General features: G+C 46.2%; 1 protein-coding gene across 4 annotated transcripts in view; it reads right to left on the bottom strand.

Moving 5' to 3' along the window:
* SH3PXD2A (SH3 and PX domains 2A) overlaps nt 1-9,397 on the bottom strand; it is a 340,171-nt gene extending 330,774 nt beyond the window's left edge. For 2 of the 4 annotated variants that reach the window (XM_067537042.1, XM_067537045.1), the window contains exon 1: nt 7,596-7,938. In XM_067537042.1, coding sequence (XP_067393143.1) covers nt 7,596-7,667 — 72 coding nt within the window. In that variant the 5' untranslated portion in view covers nt 7,668-7,938. Of the gene's footprint in view, nt 1-7,595; nt 7,939-8,112; nt 8,140-9,299 lie in introns of those variants that run through there. The other 2 variants (XM_067537043.1, XM_067537044.1) reach the window with 2 other exon arrangements.
* Nucleotides 9,398-13,450: the final 4,053 nt, after the last annotated feature.

Genomic DNA, 13,450 nt, shown 5'->3' with positions numbered 1-13,450 from the left:
GCAGGCGCAGGAGTTGGGCTGCTGAGGGCAGCTTACAGAACGTTAAGCTTTGGGTAACATTTTCAACAGTGCCTCTGTGACTTATCAGTCCAAGGCCTTTTTTACATGTAAAAGATGCTCCCATTTAACTTACATTTTTAAGCGGCCAATGTACTTAAATTGGTGCAAAACCTTGTACAGACACACTTATTTTGGTTTAAGTCAGTTCTTGGCTTAAATCAAAATAAAGGCTGGTCTACACAATAAAGATACGCTGCCTTGTGTCGATCTAGTCATGCATGTGTCTACACTTGAATTTGTCTCCCACTGATGTTAGTGCCCCATTACAGCGAAGCAGTAGAATCACCTCCATGAACAGCACGAGCCATGGTCCCTGTACTGAGCTCGATGCAGGGTGAGCGTAGACACTGCATTACCTATGTCAACCCTACTGGTCCTCCAGCAGCTGTCCCACAATGCCCACACTGACTGCTCTGGTCACAATTGTGTGCTCCACTGCCCAGGGTCATGGTGACCAGAAGCATCCCTCCCCTCAACCAATCCTTTAAAGACCTGTGAATTTTTTAAATGCCTTTTTCTGATTGCCCAGCTTGGTGAGTGCATCTAGCAGATCTCCATTGCTGTGTGCAATTGCCCAGCCGAACATGCCAGCTACACACTCCAGACCAGAGGTTCTCAATCTGCGGCCCACAGGCCACTTGCAGCCCAATCAGTACACAGCTGTGGCCCATTTGACATCCTCAGGGCCATACAGGTAGTATACAGGTAGTATGGTAAATAGGTTGAGAACCACCCCCCCAGATGCTCTCCAATCTGGAGTAGACAGGACATATTGGATCTCCAGGAGGTGTAAGGAGAAGAGGCTGTGCAGGCACAGCTACAGACCAGATCTAGAAATGTGGATATTTATGAGCAGATTGCACGGTGGGGATGCAGGAGAAGGGGTACGACAGGGATGAGCAGCAGTGCTGCGTGAAAGGAAAGGAACTGCAGCAGGCAGACAGATGGCCATGGGGGCAAAGAGTCCATCCGGTGCCAAGCCACAGACCTGCCACTTTTACGAAGAGCTGCATGCCATACTTGGTGGAGACCCCACCACCATCCCACAGAGCACTGTAGATCCCTCCAAGGAGCCCAAGACAGAGACTCCTGCCATAACTAGCAAGGATGATGAGAAGGAGGAGGATGGGGGACATGCAACTGGGGGATCCAGCAATGTTGTGAGTCAGAATCTGTTTGAGACTCCACTGCAGTCCAGTCAGTCCCGACAGTTGAGCACAGGCAAGCCCAATGCAGAGGAAGGAACTTCGGGTAGGTGTGTAAATGTATTTCCCATTATAATGATGTACTGATGGCACCCGCTCAGTCACATAGTTCCACATTGAGCTCTTCTAACAGCCTGGGTATTTGGCTGCTCAAATTCAGAAGACAGCCACGCCCCTCTTTGCCCTCCTAGTGGCACCTTTTCCCCCTTTGCCTCAGAGGTAATATGCAGGAAACAAGCAGATATAACCACTGGGATATTTTCCTCTCAGAGATCCAATCTTGTGAGTAAATATCACCAGCGTTCCTTCAATCTACCAAAAGCACATTCAACTGACATTCTGCAGTTGAATTTTTCTTTGGTGCTGTCAAGGAGGCTGGTGTACAACTTCATGAGCCAACGGAGCAAGGGGTAGGCTGAATCCCCCAGGATCCACGACTGGCATTTCAATATCACCAATGGTAATCTACCAATCAGGAAATAATATCCCTGCTTGCAGCTTTTTGACCAGTCCTGCATTCTTGAAGATACGAGCATCATGCACCTTCTCTGACCAGCCAACATTGATGTCTGTGAAGTGTCCCCGATGATCCACCAACACTTGCATAATCATGGAAAACCAATGCTTTCTGTTGATATACTCTAGGTCAAGGTGGATTGGTGGCAAACTAGGGACGTGCATACCATTTACCGCTACACCTCAGTTTGAGAACCCCATTGCTGCAGATCCATTCACTATATCCTGCACATTCCCAAAAGTCACAGTCCTTCATAGCAGGAGACAATTAACAGCCCTGCACACTTACATGACAATGGCCCCACAATGGATTTTCCAATTCCAAAAGGATTTCCCACTGACCAGTAGCAATCTGGCTTTACAAGTTTCCACCGTGCGATCGCCATTCGCTTCTCCGTTGAAAGTGCAGCTTTCACTCGTGTCCCTTCACTGGAGGGTTGGGGCAAGCTTGATACACAGATCCAGGAATATGGCCTTTTGTATCCAAAAGTTCTGCAGCCACTGCTCACTGACCCACACCTGAATTACAATATGACCCCACCAGTCACTGCTCATTTCTCAGGGCCAGAAGTGGCGCTCCACCGTCTGCAGCTGCCCCATGAATGGCACCAAAAGCCTTGAATTGGTTTTCGCTACAGTCCACAGCAATCTGTCTTCCATGAAATTGTCCTGTTCCCCAGTGATGCAGTTCTTCTTGCGGATCTGCAAATACCAGAGGACCGTGCATCTCATGCTTGCAACACTCATGACAACAGTGCAGAGCAGTGCAGGTTCCATGCCTCTGTCAGAGATGGCGGACAATGAGCAGGGCCCGGTGGGTTCGTGGTAATTTTTAAAAATGTGCGCAAGCTATGGGTTATGGCTGACACTATGAGATGGTGAAAGTTGCATGGGGAGAACTTGACCCCTTGCTCTCAGTCACCCCGGGCAACTTATTTCTGCCCCACCATGCATTGTCAAAAATCTCCAAGAGACAGCACACTGGAGGGTGGCAAGTTGCACATTGGGATGCCGACCAGCGATGTACCGCCCTGTGCGTCAGCAAAAACCCTCTTGGTGAGTACATATAGTGCTGCTGCAGGGAATCAAGAATGCAGGTGCACCAGTGATGTACTAACTGTGGCAGCTTTATGCCCATGTAACTCACGTCAGCCAAAGCTTGCAGTGTAGACGTGGCCTCACAGCTACCACACAAGATTAACTAAATTGAGTTGAAACCACACCTTCAGTTAAACTTTCTTGTTTAGAAAAGACCTAAGTCTCTTTGAAAGTAGACAGGACTTAGGCTTCTAAGTCACTTTTGAAAATATTACGCCAGGCCTAAGACACTGCTAACAATTAACTCAGTTAAAAGGAGGGAACCTTTTTACATTTAAAAAGATATTCCTGTCTGAGAAGCAGCTCTCAGCCACTGCCTGCTAGTGTCCCCCTAACTCCAGAGCAGATTTGCCCACTTCAGAAAGAAAAAAGCATCCGTTTGCAATTTCCAGCCCTGCACACTCAACCTGATAAAGTTGGGGTAAGCCCTTTTAACCCATGAATAACCAGCCATACAGTGACTTCAGCGGGGCTGCACAGGTATGACGGAGGGGAAAATTCAATCCTGCCACCGAAACTTAGGCCATGTCTACACTAGCACTTATACCAACAAAACTTTTGTCGCTCAGGGGTGTTGGGGAAAAAAAAAAAACACACACACACACCCCCGAGCGACATAAATTTTACCAGTATAAGCACTAGTGTGGACAGCACTATGTCGGCAGGAGATTATCTCCTGGTGACATACTGCGGCTACACAAGTGCTCTTACAACAGCACGGCTGTACCGATACAGCTGTGCCGCTGTAAGTTTTAAATGTAGACTAACCCCCACTTAACTATTCCATTGATACATGAGCTAGAGCAGAATCCAGCTCCCTCTCCCATGTTGGCACTATAGGGCTAACAGGAATAGCGAGGATCTTTGTCATTCAAGCAAGCAGATAGGACACGGAATACACAAGAGGAACAGATCTGTCAAGTAGCTAGTGAAATTTTAATTAATGCCCACATTTTATAGCAAGTAGTTTGACCTGCACAAACCTGCTTGTGACATTGAGCCAATTCCTACCCTCCCTTCACAGAAGAGGCAATTAAAGAGTTGGACATCTTTGATTCCCTTACTACACGAAAAGATGATTAATCACATGCATTGGTTGACAATCATGTTCAAACAGCGCAGGTGAAGTGGTTACAGCTTCTATTTACAGGAATTCACGCAAGATCTATAGTGTGAATCATAGGGAGATCACATTAGGGAATAATTACTCTAGCAAGGAATTATAGATAATATATGTGAGTCTCAGATGGCTTGAGTCAGCAGCACAGTTAACAGCTTCTGTTGTAGAGAAGCATCTGATGTCACAGGCATTTTACCTTTTCTCAGCCAGCATGCTGTACTATATGATACTCTGTAACCAAGCGCTGCTGTAAGAGGAAATGTATACCAGTGTGTGCCCATTACCTTGGGATCTCACCATAAGCACTCAGCAAGCGCAGGGATGACACTCGTATAAATGCCTAGGTACATAATGCAGATCACCACCATATATCTGGTCAGCTGTGGAGGAGAAAGTAGCTGACATAATGGTGAGGCCAATAATCTGAGGATATGGGAAGCACCGGGGCCACAAAATACTTGCAGTTACTGAGGCCTTGTCTATCCTACAAAGACTTCGCCGGTAGAGCTATACCAAAACAGTTATTCTGGCAGTGGATACACATTGTACGCCGACAGATAAGAGTTTTTCTTTCAGCACAGAAACACCACCCCCACAAGGACATTAGCTATGCCCACAGAAGCACTCTTCGGTCGGCATAGCTGCATCTACACTTGTATCTATTTTGCCAGCATAGCTATGTCAGCTATGGAATGTGATTTCCCCCCCACACACACACACTCGACCAACACAAAACTTTGTGGTATAGACCTGGCCTGAGATCAGATGCAAATCTGGGAACGGACAGAGGCGATAATTTCCTCTCATCTCCCGTAGCAGCAAGAGATTCCAAATTTAAGCACGCCAGATAAGCAAAAGGATCCTGTAGGGTTCCCAAAAGATACTGCACATTTAGGTGATGGTGCATGAGAGCAACCTCTGTACTTAAGGCAACCTGCAAATAGGCGTGGAGATGCAGGGAAGAGAAGCTGTATCCCCCCCCCCCCCTTTTTTTTTCCCCTCCCGTTTTATGGATGTATGCAGAAAAACACATTAAAAATTCTGGTTTAATCTGCCCTGGAAGACTCTGTGGTGACTGGAGAACTAGGGAAATTACCCTGAAAGTGTCAAAAGTGATAAGTAAGCAATTGAGAGGACAAGGGATTTTAGACAGTCATTTTAAAATGTAACGTCAACTCTTGCTGCGGAAGCAGATTGAAAATCAGAATACTTAGCAGGTAGGTGAATAAGGAACCAGTTTTGTTTCAAATTGTAAATGATGCTACAGCTTTTACATCTTTCACGTATATCCTGTTTATCATCAATAATAAAAAGAAGCCTTTGTAGGTCACTTTTTAGGGACCAAGAAGCTCTGATTTTATTTATATAGCATCTTTTGTAAGTTTGTAGTGCTCTACAGAGTTACTGCAGCCACCTCTCGGGCAAGACACAGCAGCCATACAACAGAATCAGCCGCAACAGCATTACACAGGAATGGAAGAACTCTTTATCCAACTGAATGAAGCAATGGAGGAATACGCAGACGGAGTACAATCGCTCAAGTGGAAACCTGACAGCACATCGGGGTTAACACCTCCACTCTTAGAAAGTATACACAGGACCTTTAACTACTTGCAGGGAGATTTGACAAGGGTATTGCCCAAGGGGATGTGGCTGCAGGCCAAATGCTCAGAATGCTTAAAACACCAAAGTTAACTATGCCTAGGGCTCTGCCCTAGTCTTTGAGCTGAACCAACAACTACACAGAATACAAAGAAGCTTGATGACTGATTCATCTTCTAGAATATAAAATCAAATCTTCTATGAAAGTCAGTTATATGAGTGCTGGTTTTGAGAAGCAAGTGACAAAGGGGTATGTAACCAAAACAGGGACAAAGCTAGAAAATTCAAAAGTCTTGTCTAATTGGTGTATGTTTCAATCCGAGGGCACAGAGGCATCAAGAGAACCTACTCTATTGCATGCCATCAGCACCGTTAGGCAACACCTCCACACAACAGGGACAGACATACTGTAGCACGGGTATCTTGGGAGGGTTTGCTGCAATCCCAATCTGACGTTTCTCCATTTAGCAGTGAGGTGTGAAGACAGAAGGTGAAGCAGAAATTAAAAGGAAACAAGTGTTGAGTCTGCCTTGGTAACTTGGCAAATCTACCTTCCAAAACACAAAGTCTTTTTAATTAAATCTACAGGACCAAGGAGCAAAATGCTCATTTTATGCATCAGCACCTCCTCCTTAGCGAACTCCAGTAACCGACAGCAGCCGTGTCCTGCTCTGCTCCCCACTGGAGCAGAGCAAGCACTGCACAATTTACTTGATTGGATCAAGTTTTAATAGAGCAGTTAAGGAACCCCTTACATGCTGAACTGGAACTTTGCTGGGCAAGTATGGCAAGTCCATCTTAAAAATAAAAGGAAACTTTAAAAAAAAGAAAACCAGCAAAGCAACATCAAAGCAATCCATTTGGAATTGATGAAAGAGTGTGGGGTGGAGAAATTACATTGAAACCTCTATCAGGCATACAGGCCACACTCATTAAGCCCCTGTACTAAGAAACCCCCTCTATATATAGTGTATGAACTTATCAAGCACAATTCTCTCCACTTTTCATAGAAGGTCACCTCCATTAAACAGCTGATTTGTTAGTCTTATGCGGGCAAAACTTCTATCCCTCAGGGGCGCTGAATGACAGAAGTTTTACCTGCATAAGCGCTTGTTTGGATAGCACTATGTTGGCAGGAAAGCTGCTCATTTTATTATGTTGACGGGAGACCTCTACACAAGCGCTGTAAGTTTTAAGTGTAGACTAACACTTGGTTACTTATATGCCCCTTCCCGCCCCCCATCATTACAGTATCTGAGCATCTTTAAATCTTGTGTGTATTTAGCCTCACAACACCACCACTCTGAGTAGGTCAATGCTATTACCCCCACTGTACAGATGGGGAACTGATGCACAGAAAAACTAAGTGACTTGCTTAAGGTCACACAGGGCAGAGCAGGGAACTTAGCACATGTCTCAAGCAAGCACTAGAGATAAAGTGGTTTCACACTATAATATAAGAATAAGAATACTATCAACTACAAAATTGGGAGAACTATTTTTGAATATATTCAAACTTCAATGATTTTAAAGGAGCTCTTTTAAAAGGCACCTTTGTCTTGTATATATTAAAAATGCAAACTCTTCCATTCCTATGACCTAAGGAACAGATGGAAAAGATGTTACTCCCCACCGGAGTTCTGCTCAAGATGCGGTTATGGTGAGACTTGCAGGGTCCATCCAGTAGAACTGTAAATCTATACATTAACATAACATACAAAATTAAACATTTGCTAATTCAGCACAATGGGGGTTTTTGGGTCAGTTGGTTTTGGCATGGAAAAAGTGTTTTGTAGAGATTTACAGGGGCACAGAAACCAGTCCAGCCCATAACACTTTACCTATATGCTCTTGAAAACACTGCAAATATCCACTGAATGATGGGGCAATAAGTGACTCCTAACACACCTGGTCATATAATGGGATCTACCCCTGCATGAATGCAGTTCAGCGTTTGAATCAGAGGGTAAGTATGTCAACTTGTCTGTACTCACATAGTGCTTAGAAGGGTTTCTCCTTTTCTCCACATCCACCACATTTGCATCCAGCACGCTGTAGGATAGCATCTTCACACACAAAAACCAGGAAAAGCAAACAGGGCCCAGCTGTATCCTCGTATTATTATTATTCTTTCAAACCAGCTCCTCACCGTCCAGAGGATTTCCTAGGAAGCTGGGAACCCACAATAAGAATTTTTTAGCGTCCTTAACAAAAGGGAGAGGGGGGTGGGAGTGGATCAACTTCCAAAAAAAAAATCTTTTCCTCCCGTAGCTTTCACCCCCTCTTGGTAGGTTTATTTCCAACTCATCCCTTTTTGGGTGGAAATCTCCACTATTTAGGAGGGAGATGACAACGAACACTGTCCAGATGTTTCCCTCGTCCCAAAAAAAAAAAAAAAAAAAAAGCCAAGGGGGTGAGAAGAGCGTTCCCAATCGCTTCCAAGACCTGGGCTCTCTCCCCGGCTGGGGTGGATGACAGATTTCCCCCTGGAGCGGGGGAAGTAACACCCACCCCGAGTCAGTCTCCAGGTCGCTGTCCTCCACCGGGGCGGGGCGGGGCGGGGCGGGGCGGGGGTGTGGCGGGGGGTCTCCAGCTGGGTCTCGCTGGAGGGTTTGTTGATCTGGGGGGTGGGGCAGCCCCGGCGGCGTGAGGTCCCTTTTGCAGGATGCCCCCTTGTCTGTCTGTCTCTGTCTGTCCTTTCTCCCCCCCGCCCCGCCCCGCCTGCAGCGGCTGCTCCTTTGTATCCTCCTGCGCCCCCCCTGCCGCCCCACGGCTCGTCCAGCAGCGGGCAGCCCCCGGTGGAAGGAAGCGGGGCAGGGACGGAGCTGCTCCCCGGGGCGCAGCGGCAGGCAGGCGCGCGCGGCTCCACTCCCTTCCCCAGCCCACGCCGGCGGCTCCGGGGCTGGCTCGCTCCCTCCCTCCCTCCCCTGCCGCTCCGCCGCCGAGCGCTCGCGTCCCTGGCTGCAGGCGGGCGGGCGGAGTGTGCAGTCTAGGGAGAGGGGCCGGCGGCGGGCGAGGGGAGGGGAGGGGCTGGGCGGGAGGGGAGGGTCCCGGCCGCTGGCAGGCGAGCGGGGAGGGGTCAGGTTCCCAGAGCCCCCGGCACAGCGATGGGGAGGGGTCGCCCAGCCGGAGCTCCACGCCAGCAGTGAGGGAGGGGGGCCCGCAGGGATCGGGGGGGGGCTCCCCCAAAGACCCAGGCGGGAGGGAGCCCCAGGGACAGCACAGGGAAGGGGTGGGGGGTTACCCCCCAGCTGAAGCAGAGGACCCCAGGGAGAGCAGGAGGACTGGGGTCTCTTCCCCCACAGCAGAAGGTGAGGGTCTTGCCCCCAGGCACAGGAACACCCCATCCGCGTTTACAGGTAGTATTATTATTATTTAAATCCTAGTCAAAGGCCGGCGGGGGAAAGGCTGAGCAAACCCCCAGCCGTTATATGGTCTGCCTTGGAGGCAGTAACAACACTCAGATATCCCTGGGGAGAGCTAAGGTAGCTACAACCCATAAAGCCCACAACGCCCCTCTCTGGGAGGTGAGCCAAGGCAGAGGGCGTGTGGACTTGTGGTTAGAGCACCGGCCTGGATGGCAGAACCAATGGTTTCTGTTCCCAGTTCTGCCACTGACCCACTGTTTGACTTAGGTATGTCACTTCCCCTCTGAGAGCCTCAGTTTACCCAATACATAACATTGAAACAACATTTACCTTCCTCAGAGGGCTGCCATGAAATCTCGTTGTAAGGACACTGCCTTCTCTCTGTAGTTAATAGTGGAGCAAGCTTTCCATTGTGAGACTTTAAGAAGCTGGAGAGGGCAAAAAACAGATCTTGTTCATATAATATTACTGTAGTGCATGGAGACCACAACTGAGAAGAGAGTCCCATTTTGTTAAGCACTTTACAAACCCAGACTAAGGGAGTTTACATAAACGGACAAAGGGAAATAGTATTACACCCATATTTCAGGGGGTGGGCAAATGGAGGCCCACACAGATGAAGGGTGGGATTTTCAAAAGCTCTCAGGGGTTCCCTACTGCATCTCAAATGACTTGCCCAAGGTCACAAATGAAACTTGGGAGAATTGGATCCAGTACCCAGCTTGTCAACATATCCCAATCAAGAGGAACAAGCACAAAGCCATCCTTCCTCTTTCAGACATAATTGTTGCAATGGCCCCAGGCTGACCTGCATCGATCTGATCTATGGTTACACGAGAGAAGACAAAATTGAGGGTACATCAAGCAAACTGTTTCTCCAATATAGGTTTTCAGAAAGTTAGTTACATTTTGTTTGAGGTCTAATATTGCCTTCCTCCGGACACATTTAAAAAAGCCAGCTTGCTCTAGAAATTTCAGAATGCTTGTATTCATGAGTGCTTCACAAGATCTAGTGCCTATGATTACTTCGGAGACAGTCACCTCAAAAAGGAAGTTGTGAATACTCCGGCAGCCTTTGGCTACCTTTATAGAGTTCATTAGTGCATTACCAAATTAATTAGTCACTAAAGGTTTTTAGCTCTGCACAGAGTGACTTATACAACATGTATGCTCAGAGATATTTCAAAAACCACAGACCAAGAAAGCGCTCAGACCAAAGTGGAAAAAAACCCTTTATAAAAAGATAGAATTATGTATTGACTCCTTTATAAAAGCTTTACGATAGGCTTAAGGTTGCAAATGTGTACCTTTAAAACTGTACACTTTCATAATGATTAGAGTGTAAATAAGGTACATGTTAAAATACTGGCATTACAAAGCAATAGATATTCAAAGTCCTGGAAATTCAAAGCTAAGGGTTAAAGTTTAATAAAGTGTGAAAGTCAATTCATACTGGGTTTCCACAAACAACTTTTAAAGCAGACTCTGTATCATTGCCCACAGCATCAGTGGATGCAGACCAGTAATCTGGCAGTCTCTGGCTGTGGTCTGGTGGGGAAAAGGCCTATATAATGCCTTCTCTTTTGGCCCACACAACTAACTAACTAGTGTCTAGCTCTGATACAGCACTTTTCATCAGTGGATCACAAACCACTCTACAAAAGTAGGTCACTAACATTATCCTCATTTTACAGATGGGGAAACTGAAGCACAGAAAAGGGAAGTTACTTGTCCAGGTCACCCAGCAGGCCAGGGGAAGAGATGGAAACAGAATCCATGTCTGCTGAGTCCCAGTCCAGTGCTTCATCCAGTAGGCCACACTGCACAAAGGAAAGGTGGTCTTATCCAGGCTTTAAGAACTTCCCCCAGATTTGGGCCCCTTAAGCCATTTTTATTATTTTGTATTGCAACAGCAACAGAAGCCACCATCAGAAGCAGGTCCCGCTTGTGCTAGGTGCCATATGAATACCTAAGAAGTTACAGTCCCTGCCCCAAATATTTTACTGTCAATAGAAAAAGTGAAAATAGTGGGTGTAAAAAACAAAAACAGAGGCTGCTTGCCTGCTGGGGTGAAGCAAGGATCCAATCCCCCTCCCTTCCCCCCCAACCTCTACTGCATAGTTGAATATGTACCTAACTGAGGTGGGGAAGGTGTTTGGATTTTACCTCCCCGTGGAGGAGCGTATCAGCTGCTTCCATATAAAGTATACCAGACCAGATGGGCTAACAGAAAATGCTATGATCCCAACAGCATATATTTTCTATTGCCTTCTGCTAGGAGGGGTTGCCACTAGATTCCACCTAGGCTGCGAACCCCGTGGCCCAACTGCACCGTGGGATCAATGCCCAGAGTAGGATAAAAGGGAAATGTGGTCTCCCACCCAATTTGATCTAATTTCACCTTATTGGTTTTCCCCCGCTTCACTGGACTCACTCTTACCTCCTCCTCTTGCTTTCATGGGACAACCCATCACTAATCCTTCTTGTACTGTACAAGGCATAGATAGCAATTATTTACATTTGAAACCATTCCTGTTTAGACTGGCCAAGCAGCCCCTTGTGTGTAGAGCAAACAAAGAAATGTCTTCCCTGAAGATGTAAATATCATTCAAATAATCCACTGATAAAAATATGCCTGGCCATTGCTATGCTTATCTATTGGGTCTTTGGCATGTTCTTTTTAAACAATAGTTATTTAAAAAAAACAAAAACAAAAACAGATTCCTAACTTGAACCAGTCAAAAATATTTTTCAACAAAATACAAATTGTCACAAAAAAGTCCATTTTTGTCAAAAGTTTGATTTAGTTTTTTTTTTTTTTTTTAAAGTTTTTTCAGTAATTTGTGTCACAAAATTCCTCCCCCCTCCCCAACCTGTTCTGTTGCTAACCTTTTCCTGTCACTCTTGTTAATTTACATTTCCTCGCCTTCCTGCTGCTTTTTTACCCCTTCCCAATGATATTTTATTTACTTGTGGCCAAGGCTGGCATTGGCAGTTATAGGGTAAACGTGTGAAATAATTGTGCTCACCTGCTGGCTGCTTCTTTCTCCTGTTACCCAGCCCTTCCAGTCCATCAACATCAAGTTTCCTCCTCTGCTCTTGTCCCCTCTTCTCTGCACTCCCCTAAATGGTCTCATTCATTAACATTCTCCACCCCCCTCTACATTTTATTAAACATGTTTGTTTCATTGTTAGCTTGTCCTCCCTCCCCTTGCTAAGATTGTAAGCTCTTTAGGACAAGGACTGTTATTTCAATTGCATGTATACACAGCACCTAGCACATCGGGATGCTGATCCCTGACTGGGGCCTCTAGGCACAAGGATGTTATAAAGAATCATAAAATAATTATTGTAATCCCTTGCCCTTTTGGGGGCTTGTGAAAAACAGCTTTTTCATATCAGTGCAGAAAATGAAAAGGAACCTGCCTGACTAACCCATATGCTTGAGACCCAGGGTGCCAATGGGGACAGGGACAGAGAAGAGGAGTGACAGATGAGTTAGCAGATCAAGTTAAACATAAAGCACCTGGGGGAGCCTAAACTCAACCAGCTCTGTGGGAGCCTACTGTTAACGCATGTGAAAACTACATCCTGCCTTATCTTCACTAGGATTTTACCTTGAGTTAGATCAATCGAGTTAAAAACACATCCTTTTTTTCCTAGTAAAGATCAGGCCTCAGAGAAAGAGGAAGAGTTGTAGGCTAGGAGCCTGACTCGCTGCGACGATTAACCCCACATCCTCAACAGTCTGCATCTACATAGGACCATCCAGACGTACGCACCTAGGCTAAATCGGCACAATGTTTGGGAGTGTTGCCAATCCTTGGGATTTTATCATAAGTTTCATATTTGGTGTTTTCCTTACAGCCCTAGCTACTAGAGTGCTGTGATTAAGTGAGAATCTCAAATTTATTTTTTAAAGTTAATAGCCCTTGTGGTTGCAAAGAAAAGCTGGAAAAATGTGACCCAAATGCACATTAAAGACTCAAAAAACCAAAAGGCAAATAAAAAAGGAGGTTGGCACTATTGGGTAAGGGATTTGGCTTCCAACAGCAGGAGCAGCAGCACACAACAACCCTCAGTTACTCTCTACAGGGTAGGATAGAAAATACCCTCCATTTTGTTCCTCAGCAAGGGGAGTTCAGAGACATGAAGCATCTAACTCCGTAGGGAATGTCCCACCCAGCTGTCCCCAAAAATCTGTTACCATAAGCATTGGGCAGAAAAAAAAGCCAGTTCCTCACAAAAAAAAAAAAAAATAAAAAGCTATCACCAACCACGAACCAGAACAAGCAAGTAGAGAGAAGAACCAGCCTGAGCCTGGACAAAGAAGAGTAGAGAAAGAGCCCTTCTCTTGCACCAGAAGTCAAGAAGAAGCCACGGTTTGAGCAACCTAGAGACCCTGATCTTCTCCAGTAAGTGACATCTCCACCTTGCAGTGGGACATCAGAGCTGCGAGTCCTGTCTAGGCTATGCTTAAG

This window comes from Emydura macquarii, unplaced genomic scaffold (assembly GCF_026122565.2).
Source record: "Emydura macquarii macquarii isolate MOO-44397 ecotype Brisbane River unplaced genomic scaffold, CSIRO-AGI_Emac_v2 contig_3692, whole genome shotgun sequence".
Classification (NCBI taxonomy): domain Eukaryota; kingdom Metazoa; phylum Chordata; order Testudines; family Chelidae; genus Emydura; species Emydura macquarii.
Note: the sequence above shows the minus strand (reverse complement) of the source record. Positions and strands in the feature narration are given on the sequence as shown.